Raw genomic sequence first — 13,786 nt, forward strand, 5'->3', positions numbered from 1 at the left:
TTAAAAGGAAACGAAAAATGAAAGTATGTATTTGATTAGTTTTTCCCCACTATATGTTAGTCATAAAACAGTTGGTTATATATATAAGTACTTGTTCTAATATCATGTCAAAAATTATACAATTTTATTACGTTACTAACAAAATATCTATCAACTACTACTAACTATTATTTATGATTATATTTAATGAAAATGTCTTTATAAATGTGTTTCTTTTTTATAGCTGTGTCTAATAAAAATATCTTTATAAATATATCTAGTAATATATCTTCTTATATATGTGTTTAAAATATAATAATTAATTATTATTAATAATAAATTGATAGATAGTATATTGATACCCTATACTTTTTCAAAACTATATTTCTTACAAATTTAAAGAGTTAGATATATAAAGATACATGAGTAATAAATGAGTGTTGACTTGTATAGTATCATTTTTAATTAATTTTACATCTTATTGAATTGTGATTAAACAAAAAACAAAACTGAAATATTTTCAATTAGCTAGGGCCCATGTTTGCTTAAAGGTTTCAAATTAATTTCACGTCATTTACACCGTTTTGATTCTAGAATAACACCCCTAAAAAATTACTATTTGATAGAATCTTGCTTTTGTTCGCGTTTTAATTAGATTCCAATAATTTTACCGAAGAAACAAACGTTGGAATGACATGCTTTAGATTTGACCTTTTTGTTAACTTTGTACACAAATTCAAGAAAACTTAATTAAAGTATCCGAACACTTGAAGTCACTGCGAGAATAACTATATATCATCCTCACAAAATGACTAATAATGGAGTTGTTGACGGTTTTATCAAGTCATTTTTTGGTCAATGATCGAATCCTTAACCAAGTATTTTCCGTTGACCTAATTAGTTTATATATGAATTTTTTCAACGCACTAGGCATCATGGCGAGAAAAAGAAAATGGATATAGAATTGAAAGTTAACTGTGAAGCTAAGTAAAGTTGGATGCTTCATGAAAAGGTTATTCCAATATATAATAACTCAATAGAGTGTGTAATATTATTTATTGGAGTAAAGTAATAAATAAATTTTGAGAATTTATATTTTAAATATATTAGTCTCCAAAAAAAATTATTAATAAAATTTTTTATATTTATTATTTTAAAAAATTTTATTAATATTTTTTAAGAATTAATTTATCTAAAGTATAAATTATTAGAAATTTATTTATCACTTTATTTTATTTATTTATAGCAACCTTCAATGACATCTTTAAAGATACACCTAAAATAAACTACTCTCTTTTGCTATCAAACTTCAATTTCTTTCCACTTTCACCGCACCCTTTTCTACAAAAGTTCATCTACCCTCTTCCTCTTCTATATATACGTAGTTTAATTAATCTAAGTAAGACTACTACCAAGTAAGCAGTGTCATTTTCTTAATAAAATAGTACAGAATTGATTACGCATGACTTATTATAATTAGCTGTATCCCTTTCTTTTTATCTTGAATAATAATGAGCTATATTAAACTTCAACTTTTCGTATCAAAATATATATTAGCTAGACACAGACCAATAAACCCATCGAACGAAGATTACTTCCTGAAATGGTATAAGTATAAAATACATGCAATATAATGATCAATAATACCGAATCAAACACCACACGGATAAGATGGTTTAAGTGATTGGCTTGGATATGTCGAATTAAATTGCTCAAATTAAATTTTAGACGTCTCATCCTCTACTAAAGGCTCTAAATACATACACAACGTATAACTACCAAAAAAGAAAGCTTTGTAATAAAAGCCTCAAACATGCCACGTGGATACGAAGATGCAATAGAAAAAGAAATATTTTTTTAAGAGCAAATAATTATTATTAACGCACTCCTTTTTTTCCTTCAACTATATGGTATGATATTTATATTATGTGAATTTTACATTCTATATTAACCCGGCTAGCCTATCTAATGATAGAAGAGAATGAATTAAAGTAAAGTGAGTAAACAATAATTTGATGGATATGATGGTGATGAGTTGCATTTATATATAGAGTTGTTTTCTAAATTATGGGAAGTGGTAGCACCTTTTGTGTCCCACTTTAAGATAAAGCAAAAGCAAGTAGCTAGCAAGGGAGAAGGGGAAATAGAGGAAAGAAAAGAAAATAAAAGAAAAGAAAAGAGAAGGGAAAAATAAGAAGAGGAAAGGGAAGAAAGAAAGAGAAAGAGAAAGAGCAAAAAAAGAAAAGATAGAAAGAAAGACAAAAGGGTGGGTTGTGACTTGTATTGAAGAGTCGTCGATGATGATTATTGAAAGAAAGAGGAAGAGTAGCAGGGGGGAGTGTAGCAGCATAGCGTTTTAATTTCCCCCTACCCTATATAGCTTAGCATCGATGGTACAAAAGTAAGAAGCCCTTCTTTAATTTGGAGAGAACAACTACTATAGCTTTAGGGAAGAAAAGAAAGAGAGCACGGGGTAAAGGGAAATATCTTTTCTTTTTTTTTTTTTTATTTGTAAGAAACGATTAAGAGATCTTAATGAATAGAGGAGGTGGTGTGGTTGAGCAAATGATGGGTTCCGGGAACCCTAACTGCTGGAACTCTCCTTCTTCTGATTTCTTGTCATACTCCTCCACTACTAATACTCCTTCTTCATACACCAACTTTTTTCTGAATCCACCACCACCATATGTACCTCATCCTCCCACTTCTTACTGGCATGAACATGAGCATGAGCATCACAATAATACTAATCCAGAGCTTCCCGGCGACTCATGGACTCACCTAATCATGTATGTAATCAACTCTCTCGATTTCTTGCATGCATGATCCATGATCTGTCTTCTGATTATTACTTGCTATTCTTTTTTTTTTTTTTTGGATCCAGGAGTGGAGGAGTGGTGGGAGAAGAAGAGAATGGTAGAGGTATATGGCAGCATCATGCATCAGAGCTTGATGATGTGAAGCAAGAAAGGTCCGTAGAGAGCAGTTATGTGTACGGTGATGGAAGTGCAGGGAAACCTAACTGGTCTCACAATCAGATGATACTGCTTCCTCCTAATGCTTCTTCTTCTTCCAATTCTACTTCACCCAAATCATCATGTGTCACCTTCACCACCAGCATCTTGGACTTCTCCACCCAGCCCACGCTTCCTCCACCTCCACCTCCACCTCCACCTCCATCTTCCGCCGAGGTATATATATATATATACACTAACAAACACAATATTCCTTTATCTTATGTTGAACTTGTAATAATTGCTGCGCAAATTAAATTTTATTTTATGATGATAACTTTAGACTTCACTAATTAAGAAGACAATTTTCAGTTTAAGCCATTCAATTTGCCAACCGAAAAGCTTGGCCATGGGACCTCCAACTCCTTTTTTTTTTTTGTCTTAAAAAGAAATTAGAATAATTAATATCATCAACGGGTTCCATTATTCTTTCTTCATTCAAATTAAATCATACACTTGTATTTAGTATTTACTAGCTATACAATTCGTTCTGAAGAAAATTCGTGTGTTTGTATAGTGCAATAGCATCGCAGGTGGTGGAGCATCGAAGAAAGCTAGGGTTCAACAGTCGACGTCTTCGTCGACGTTCAAGGTAAAGAACAACATATGTAGCTAAGAAAAAAAAGTAAAAGAGAATTAGAAGACAGATAGATACTTCCAATCCAATTCCCTCCTGAATACAATAGAAGGAAGCACGTCATGCATGTGGCATGTGGGTGGTTACTGCAACCGAAGAATAATCAGCACAAAACAAACACAACAATATAACCAACTTTATGATTAGCATGTGCCTCCCTGCTAACTCTGATCTCCGATTCAGTTATTTCATATTTGTTCTCACCAATTTCAGGTTAGGAAGGAGAAGTTAGGTGACAGAATCGCAGCTCTCCATCAACTCGTTTCCCCATTTGGAAAGGTATGTTAACACCCTCACCTCTAGCTACCTACTTTACTCAATTCAATTTAAATACGCATAAACTTAGTTATTTATACTTTGTATTTAAGTATTTATTTTATATAATAATTAATTTAATGACTATTTTTACTGTAAATGTAGCATATATAATTCATAAAAATTAAAGACAAATTAAACCATACGTTTTGCTCTTGCAATTGCAATCTACCCCTAAGCCTCTTTTATATATCTCAATTAACTTAACAACATCTAATTTATTTTCTAGACCTGAAAAAATAGACACTTTTTAATTAGGCAGCAATACAAAGAAAAGATGGATGCATGAGAAAGTAGTAGTGGGAACAGTGTGATGATAAGTGGTATATATGTTGTTAACTTTTGCAGACTGACACTGCGTCTGTCTTATTAGAAGCTATTGGGTATATCAGATTCCTTCAGAGTCAAATTGAGGTGATGTTATGTTCCTTCTCTCTTCTTTTTTCATAACAACCACGCACGAGAGTCAGAGATGCATCATGGCACGCTGTTAAAGGTGCCCCATTTGCACGTTGCTCTTCCTTTACTAGTTATCGAAGTTCTAAAAATTCTGTATACATTGCTGCTGCATGTTCTCCTTTTCCCCCGTGGATGATGCAGGCCCTTAGCTTACCTTACTTGGTCAATGGATCACCAAACATGAAACACCAAAATCCTGTAATATCCCATTTCTCTGCTTACTTTCTTGCCACATAGATATAAAGCTAACGCTCTTTCATTTTTCTCCCTTCCCAATGTAACATAACATGATAATGCAGCTGCTTTCTGCTATACTATACTCTCTTCTTACATGTGCACCACTAGCACATGCCAATTAATATGCCTAATTATGTGCTACTAATTGACTAATTATACTGTAATTATTTGATGCTAGGTTCAAGGAGAGAAGAGTTGTTTATTCCCTGAAGATCCCGGTCAGGTATATATGCTATGCTTTTCCTTGGATCATTCACTCTTTGAGGGGTTTTTTTGCACTTGTAAAATAACCTACCATGCTTCAACTTGCATAATTCTATTATTAAATGAATAAAGTAGTAGACAAGAAAAGAGAATTTTAATGTCACCAGCTTTAGCAGATAAAATAATATTATTCTAACATATGAATCACGCACGCACAAGTTGCTTTCCTATAATATAGTACTGATTTGAAAATTGAGAATGTAAAGTTTGGAGGTTCATTATCAAATTCTCGTTGATTTTATAATAACTTTCTAGTTGCATTGTAATGTAGCTGCTGAATGAAAACTGCTTGAAGAAGAGGAAAGCAACTACTCAGCAGGAGGTAAATGTTAATAAATATTAAATAGTAGAGGAAACCACTATATATTTCGGCACCAAAAACGTTGGATTTTGACAAATGACCATCAAAAGATTAAATGACAAACTTATCCCCAAAGATATACTCATAATGGAATGTTATATGCTTGTATGTAGTATATTTTTTTTAACTATCCCTCACTGACTGTTGTTAATTAATTAGGGTTCCCAGCATCAAGAAGAAGCAAAGAAGGACCTGAGGAGTAGGGGGTTGTGTCTGGTTCCAGTGTCATGCACACTGCAAGTTGGAAGTGACAATGGAGCTGATTATTGGTCTCCTGCTTTTGGTGCTGGAGGATTTCGATAGATCCATCTAGCTGCTACTCTGATCTCTGCTATAATTTATCGGGGGTAACATATATATATATATATACAAACATATGTATATGGAACCACGTTGAGACGAAAATTCATGAATTTGTACAACATCACGAGCAGTCAATCTGCTACAAAATCTAAGGCTGATTGCTCATGATGCTATACAACATTCCTGAATAAATTGTGTACTTACCCTATTTCAACCACTAGTTGCAAACCTTTGGTAACACTACTTAATACATCATGGGAATCGAGCTGTTATTTTTATTTTCATTGATTTAGCTTATTAATTAGGCCATATATATGATTCTAGCTAGATTTTAATGTATATAGACGCAACAGTGGTATGTTAAGTAGTCATTTAAATAAAAATCGTTAGTTCTTCACCTGGCAGCACTAATTTGATAGGATATACAATTAAGAGCAGCCTATTGCTAGGATAAGTATATAGTATACTAGCTAGTAACTCAGAGAATTATTAATAACAATCTTAAAATATATCTTATAAATCTGCATCTGGATGTAAACATATGAATAAGTAACCTAGCCTGTCCATTGCAATTGTACTCACACTATCGCGTTATGATTTTCACGTAGCTAGAACGTTTTGGCATTTTTTAGTCCGAGGATAATTTATATATATAAATTTAATTTTAATGTATTTATGGTGTAAAATATTTTATACAGTTATTTAATTATATTTGTTATTTTTATGATTATTTATGTACGTACATACGCAGTGATAGACCTAAAAAATTTTAGAAGTGAGGACAAATATATATATATCTTAAAATAATTTTTTTTAACATTGCTAATTATACTAAAAATATAATGGAGATATAAAAATTAAAAAGAGGTAATGAATTTTTTTATATTTAAAATACTTTAATTTAATTTTGATATACTATCAAATTAAAAATTTTATGTATTTATTTAATTATTAAAAAAATTATATTTTATATTTATCATGTAAATAATTATCTAAAAAATAAATATAATTAAATAACTATGTAAAAATATATACATATTTTAATATATCAAAATTAATTTATATGCTTTTAAACAATTATTCTACTACTTATTATAATTTTCAAATATTAATTACCTCTCATTCAATTAGAAAGTTTAGTCGTTATAATATTTATGACATAAAATATTCTTTAATTTAAAATAGTTGTTACAAGTAAGATATTAAAATAAAAAATATTAATTAATAAATAGATACTATTTTTTTATCTTAACTAATTTTTGAAGACAAAATAAGATACAGATCATTTTATTTATATTTAAAAAACTAAAATTTTATTTGGTAATTAACTAGTTGATTAGTTCTAAAAATTATATTATCTCTGTTAATTAATTTTTTATTGAGTTATTTTATTTACTTATTTTTAATTTTAATATTAATTTAATTTAACAAAATAAATATAGTTATAAGTTAAATTTAATAAAAAATTATTTTTAACATGAATCTCAAAATAAAATTTTATAAATTTTTGTGAGACAAAAATATAATTACACTAGAACAAATATATTGATTCACATAATATTATTAACTTTTTTTTTTTACTTAGTGGGGGCAAGTTTTCCCCTTTTCATGAGCCTCCGTCAGTCCTGTAAATACGCTTCTTATATTTTTGTTCTTGTATTTGTTCTCGTTCTTATCATCGTCATCGTCATTTTTTCCTCCTCTTTTTTCATTTCTTTTTTTTGTTTGATTTTTTTCTTCCTTCTCTTTCATTATTATCATCATCATATCATTTTTTATTTTTAATTCAGTATCACACGATTAATTTAACAATAATAAAAATAACAGAAACTTTTACTGAATGACATAGAAATTTTCAGTAAATGATATAAGGAATCTTTAAAAAACTACAAATCCAAAATTTTAATTCACTAAATCAACAAAAATATATTAATTTGTTGTAAATAATACAGAAATGACTAGACCTCTAATATATGAGTTCAATATTATTCAATTAATTTAGTAATAAGAAAAGCACATCATTTAATTAAAAATGATATAGAATTTTTGAGTGAATGACACAAAAAAATTTTTAAAAGTCTAAAAGTTAAGAAATTTCATATGTCATTTTTAAAAAAAATTTGGTACTATTTTTGTTTTTAACAAATTTTAATTATTTAAGAAGTTTTTTGTGTAAAAATTTGTGTCAAAATTAAAAAATTTCTTGTGTCACAACTAAAAAATTTTAATATTATTTTATATATAAATTCTGCATAATTCAATTCCATCGCCTCTTCTTTTTTTCTTTATCTTCTCCTTCTCGTTTCACTTTTTTATAATTCTTCTTATTTCACCCTTTTAACAAGAACATATGCTACGGTTAGAAAAATTTTGTATAAAAAATAAGATGCTTTTTATATTATGGTTAAACAATTTTGGTGTTACTTTTTGGATAAATTCTACACAATTCAAAACTTTTCTTTTTCCTCTTCTTTTTTATCATCATTTTCTCATTCTTTTTCTTTTTTGTCTTCTCCTTTTTGTTTCACCTTCTCATAATTATTTTTATTTTATTCTCTTAATAAGAATAAAAAAGAAAAAATAAACAAAGATAAAAAATAAAAGATGCTATAATAACACTAAAAGGAAGAGAAGAAAAATAAATAAAAAAACGCAATAGCAACAATAACAAAAGAATAACAATGATGAAAAAATACGCGAAGAAAAAGTATCTGATTCATGTACACATTGTGTGAGTTATTTTTATTGAATTTGGGCCAATTTTAGCTAGACTTGATTGACAAAAACGTTTAAATGTGTAGCAGAATCGATGTGACAAGTAGTTATTTTTATTAGGGGTGTACATGAACCGGTTGAAGTCAGGTTTGATTTGACCCAGACCAGACCCAAAATTTATACAAGTCCTATTTGTTAGACTCTAATTTGATCCTAAACCTGATGAAACCTTTAAATTGATCAAACTCTTGATTTCCAATTCCTTGTATAGAAGGGCACAACTAACTTTGAGTGCATATTAAAGTTTCAACCATTAATGGTGACAAAGAGCTACGGAAGACATCAAATATACGTCCACCGATGCTAAATTATGATTCAGAAGCAACAGTTGAAACTAAAAAACCTAAGATGTCACAGGCTGTGAGAGAAAGAATTCTGTATTTTGAAACATTCACTTTCCACCAAGCCAATATATCAAGATTCCCATCTTCCACAGTATCCTCGGCCAAATAACCTGCATTTGCCTTCTCCCTTTTTTGTTTTTTTCCACATATTAACTCTATTTTTAGAAACACCCTTGGTACCAGATGAGACTTTAATATTATCATTTAAAATATCTCTAGATGAATTTTCACTATCCTCCTTTCTTTTATCATCTGCAACCTCTTTTTTCATAAAACTTATGCAACGTATCCAATGTGAGTTTAACAAAATCAGTCACGCTAGTAGACATTTCCTTATCATAAACATCCTCCAAATACCAATAGAGATAATCTAGTTTGTACTGAAGATCCAATACAACAGCAATAAGTAACAATGTGTTAAATTTGTCAACTAGTCTCCAATATTTATCATATTTACGTTTCATAAAGCATGCCATACTTCCTAACAATTCAGAATAATTTTGGCTTCAAGATATTAATTGAGAAAGAACAAATGCAATTTCATGAAAACATTTAATCGATGTAACATGCAGGGAATATAAGAAACGCAAAGTTATCTCGTAGAAGATTCTCAAAAACTCAATGAATAATCTAGCATGTTGCCAATCAAGTAGTGTAGGTGGACTAACTTTCTTTTTTCTCTCACTATCCTCTCCAAACCATCTAAGAAATTAGGTTCATGATCATAAAGTTTATCAAAAGTTTTTTCAAATTTCTTGGCATGTTCCAACATTAGATAGATAGAATTCCACCTAATTGGAACATCCAAGCACACAAGACTTTTAGATTCAATCAACTCAACCTCAATGCAGTATTTAAATTTTTTAGTCCTTTGAGGAAAGGACCTAACATACCTGACAGCATTTCTGATGCTTTCAATTGAAGTTTGTTTCTCTTTAATTCCTTCATTCACTATCAATTAAATTAAGAACATGCACTACTAGAAAACTACTTATTACAGACAAATATTTTCGATAGATTTTATCCCACAAAAATACAGACAGATTTTACGAGGAAATTTTTGTTGAAAACAAAAAAAATGAATTAACATAAATTACAGACGAAAAAGAAAATCTGTCGATAATTCTGTCAAAAAATTAGTTTTTTTTTGTGAAAAATAATTATCGAAAAAAAATCTGTCTGTATATAAATAAAACAAAAATGTTGTATTTTATTAAATTATTACAGACACAAAAATCTGTCTATAATTTAAAATATTCCATCGGAAATATTAAAATAAAGATTTGGCGTTATGAGCTCCTCCTTATTTCACATCTCTTCCCCGCGCCTCCACACCCATCCCTTCCAATTGCTTTATTGGCGGCGCTTCTCAGCCTTGCACCGTCGTCGCACCTTGCGTCACCGACGCACTGAACTTTCATCGCCCTAAAACTTCGTCACACCTTTTCCCGGCTCTTCTCTATCTGTTGCTCACATCGTTCCTTTTCGAACCCTAATGTGCATTTCCCCGCCACCGTCTTCGTCGCCTCCGTCCTCATCCCCTTCACCTCCTCTGTGTTCACTCTTTCTACCTTCCCGGTGTCGCCCCTTGAGATTTTCAAACCTCACGTCTTCCATTTCTCTATCTTTTTCTGAGATTTGCACTCTCCTTTCCCTTATTCAAATTTATGCGCTACTTGTTTATTATTTCTCATTCAGTGTAGCTTCTTTTTTTTCAAATCAAATTTCTCAGCAACTTGACACTGTTTCGTGTTGCTTGTTTGCAACGAAGAGATTTTGATCCCATCGGTTCCCATGGCTTTGAGACTCTTTGGTATTCTCATGGGTAACAGCTCTCTTCAATCTTCCATTCTCTTCAATATCCTTTTCCAATTTCAGTTACTAATAGTGAATATTAGATAGATTAGGCAGCTTTAGTTTCTTATTGTTGCATTTTTTTTCAATTTCTCTAGAAAATTTATGTTTCCAATTTCAGCTAGTCGAAATATATTAGATAGATTATGCATATCTATTTATTGATTGCATTTTTCCATCAAGAGGAGTAGTGATTGTTTATGAGAGAAAAGTGAAGCTCCTTTATGCATGGTAAGCTCTGAATCTTTTAAAGAAGTTCCATATCGTGCATAACAATTTAGACTTGCTTTCTGTTTTTTAACAGTATGTCATATGGTACTTGTAGCTTGAAATATATATTAAGGCAGAATTGGATTGCTGTTTAAATTATTTCACTTTCCTCATAATCCATAAATGAGCTCTAAATTAAGATAATCTCAATCTCAGTGTCTTGAATATTGAATTATTGTCATCTTATGTGTTTTATTTCATTAACACGACCTCAGGTTCGACATCAAAGACGATGAGGTAACACAGGTAAACGTATTTATAAATTATCTAGAGACCATATTCTTGAGATACGTAAGACTTGTAATAATTAGAGTAACTGGTAATTTAAGTTGTTACCATTCATTTTGCTATGGCTTTATTACTTCTGGCTGGCTAATTTTGCAAATAGATTCAGCTGCAACTATCAAACTTGAAAAAGTTGAAGATATTTGGAACTTGAGAGGAATATTAAACACTTCATTTGGAACTTGAGGTCATCGACTAACTTGTGTACTTCTGTTTTTGAGGTTGGTGAAATGACTCATGGAAAGATTGATGCTGAATATGATGATAATTTTATATCAGGTTTGTATGGCAAAGTATTCATGTCACTGGTTTACATTCTCAGTTATTGAGTAAATAAAGACAGACTACAATCTATTTGCTCATTATTTTTCTTTGAGATTTTGCATAGACTTGACATCATTCTAAATATTTGAATGCATTATGGTTGTATATTTGCTAGGTAGCTCGTACTTGCATTGAATAGTTTGTTTGGTGTCCTAAAATCTAGTATGTCGATTTTGTTAGGGGGCTAGTCAGTAGTTGTGTATTGCATGAACTTATTGAGTATGTGACTAGTCACTCACTTTTTGATTAGTAGAAATATCAAATTATTTTTTGTTGATGGACACTGCTTACTTCTTCTTTGCATTGAAACATTTGGTGTAGGAAGCAAATTAACTAGTTGTTGAAAGGGTTTTCAAATTAGTCCAATTCTCTAGCTGGACGTGGCATGTCAGAGCCTTGTTTAGTTAACTATACCCTTTTACTTTTCTTCTGATATCAAGATCATTCGTCAGAGCACAGAGCTGAGACAAAGCTTGCACTGTTCTATTTCTTGTCTGCAATCACTGTCTCCTCACATATGCTTTTCAATATGAATCTAATCTTCCAATTCTGAAATTGTATTTCAATGTTAAATTGTTAATTATATCTAAGGTCTCAAGAAATTTTATAATTATGAACTAAAATGTTATTAGAAAGTACAAGAATTTAAACCTCAATAAATCAATGAAATAAAATAGCCATATTATGGTGCAGCACAAAATGAAAACAATGTTGAAAAGAAAGAAGAAAGTACTAACAGGGAATGAATTTGCTGTGGAAGATATAAAAGAAGAGGTGGTGTCCATCAAGAGATTATGATTATCACAATGCAAATGCCACTTTTTGTTATGAATCACCTTCTTAATATTCTCCATATCTTGATGATCATGATGCTCAACTTGCCCAGCTTCCTCAACACACATGGTGGCTGCTGCAGTCATGGGCTACGTCCACTTGCACATTCATTGTAGCTTGGTTGGACAAGAGGGATCTCAATCTGTAATAACCAGAATAACCACTTTAATAAAATAATAATTTTATACTACTCGGAATAGGTTTGAAAATATATAAATGACATTTTAAAAATAAAAAGGTGAAATTTGAATTCAATGAATTTTTATGAGTGGGAAAAAGTATCTTTTACGAAAAATTTTGTAAAAATGCGTACCGGTACTTAAGCTAGCAGTACCGATTCTAGTTTGACCGGAACCGCGTATTGAGAAAGATAAGATTTTAAAAATTGAATTTATTATTTTAAAAGAACAAAAATAATTTAGAATTGAAAATCGGGTACTAATCTTAAAGGTTTTAGTCCAAAGTGTGTCAAACGGACTAAAAACACTTAGCGGGTTGGACTGGGCTCAAGTCGAACATATAAATATCCTAACTATTGGGCATTCAGTTCATTTTCACCAAGAAACAAAGAAAATGGTGCTGAACTTGTGAACAGAAGAAGGAAACCCTTTTTACTATTTATCTCTCCCTTCTTTTGGCCATAACTTGAGCTACGGAGCTCCAATTGACGAGTCATTTGTGGCCACGCAAAACTCTCGTTGAGCTCTTCGTTTCTATTTAAGAAAATATGGTAAAAACTCAAAATTCATACTCCAATTTCTGCCCTAATGGAATCTGTAATTTTACGTTTGGTTTTTGAGTAGATTTTACAATTTTGTTTGTTTAAGGGTGAAATATTGTTGGATTTTGACCCTACTCTCATTGGATAAGGTAAGGTGTCACTAAATCCTTGTGTTTAGTTGTTTTTGTGAACTCTAGGTTTGATGTTGGTGTGTTGTATGATGTTAGATTGAGTTTTGGTATTTGTTGGAGTTGGTTTGAAGCTTTTGGATTGAGCTTGGTGGCTTTGTTTTGGTGTTTGGTGCATTTTGAGAATTGGCCAAGGTATGGTTTCAGTTTTCTTTATATAATATGTAATATTTATGGACACTTAGGCTAGTGAACCTTAGGATAGGATTGAATTGATTATATATTATGATATTGATGAGTATTTATGATGATTGTGGTAATATGAAGTTGAAAATGATTGCTAATGTTGAGGTTAATTGATGAAGAGTATGAATATTGATGTTGATGACAATTGGTGAAGGATGTGCACTTTATGAGGATAAATTTGAGGAATAAATATTATGATGGATTTGGTTAATGTTAGATATTGTTTGGTGATGATTATTGATGTTGATGAAGATTTGTATTGGTTGTTGATGTTGTTGTTGGTTGATGATGATGATTATGGATTTTGATAATATATTGTAGAATACTTGGATGGTGTAGGGAGGTGATATGTTGTTGAGATGAATGAAAGTGTGTGGATATGTGTCAAATGGCTTGAGTGCTGTTTTGGGTAATAAACTCTCGATTTAGGGTTGAC

General features: G+C 30.7%; 1 protein-coding gene and 1 long non-coding RNA gene across 3 annotated transcripts; both read left to right on the plus strand.

The window, feature by feature from the left end:
• The first annotated feature begins 1,958 nt into the window (after positions 1–1,958).
• On the plus strand, positions 1,959–5,966 carry LOC112790234 (uncharacterized). Of its 2 annotated transcripts, XM_025832535.3 has the most exons (9): positions 1,959–2,768; positions 2,864–3,170; positions 3,511–3,585; positions 3,844–3,909; positions 4,294–4,359; positions 4,546–4,602; positions 4,820–4,864; positions 5,177–5,227; positions 5,426–5,966. In XM_025832535.3, exons 1-9 carry the CDS (start codon positions 2,515–2,517, stop codon positions 5,567–5,569), a joined length of 1,065 nt encoding a protein of 354 aa, XP_025688320.1. In that variant the 5' UTR covers positions 1,959–2,514; the 3' UTR covers positions 5,570–5,966. The 2 variants fall into 2 exon arrangements, with proteins under 2 accessions (XP_025688320.1, XP_072088885.1); XM_072232784.1 differs by lacking the exon at positions 3,511–3,585 and having other exon boundaries at positions 2,045–2,768.
• A 4,021-nt stretch (positions 5,967–9,987) lies between these two features.
• Positions 9,988–12,032, plus strand: LOC114927423 (uncharacterized). The gene is made up of 2 exons (XR_003817706.2): positions 9,988–11,376; positions 11,743–12,032. It is a non-coding gene; the product is annotated as an uncharacterized lncRNA (long non-coding RNA).
• The last annotated feature ends 1,754 nt before the right edge of the window (positions 12,033–13,786 follow it).

Source organism: Arachis hypogaea, chromosome 3, assembly GCF_003086295.3.
Source record: "Arachis hypogaea cultivar Tifrunner chromosome 3, arahy.Tifrunner.gnm2.J5K5, whole genome shotgun sequence".
Classification (NCBI taxonomy): domain Eukaryota; kingdom Viridiplantae; phylum Streptophyta; class Magnoliopsida; order Fabales; family Fabaceae; genus Arachis; species Arachis hypogaea.

Bases quoted from the DNA above. Each gene is read 5' to 3' on its own strand.
- LOC112790234 (XM_025832535.3), top strand. From the start codon at position 2,515: ATGAATAGAGGAGGTGGTGTGGTTGAGCAAATGATGGGTTCCGGGAAC. The intron at 3,171-3,510 runs GTATATATATAT...GTGTTTGTATAG, and splicing joins CACCTCCATCTTCCGCCGAG to TGCAATAGCATCGCAGGTGG. The intron at 3,910-4,293 runs GTATGTTAACAC...TAACTTTTGCAG, and splicing joins TCGTTTCCCCATTTGGAAAG to ACTGACACTGCGTCTGTCTT.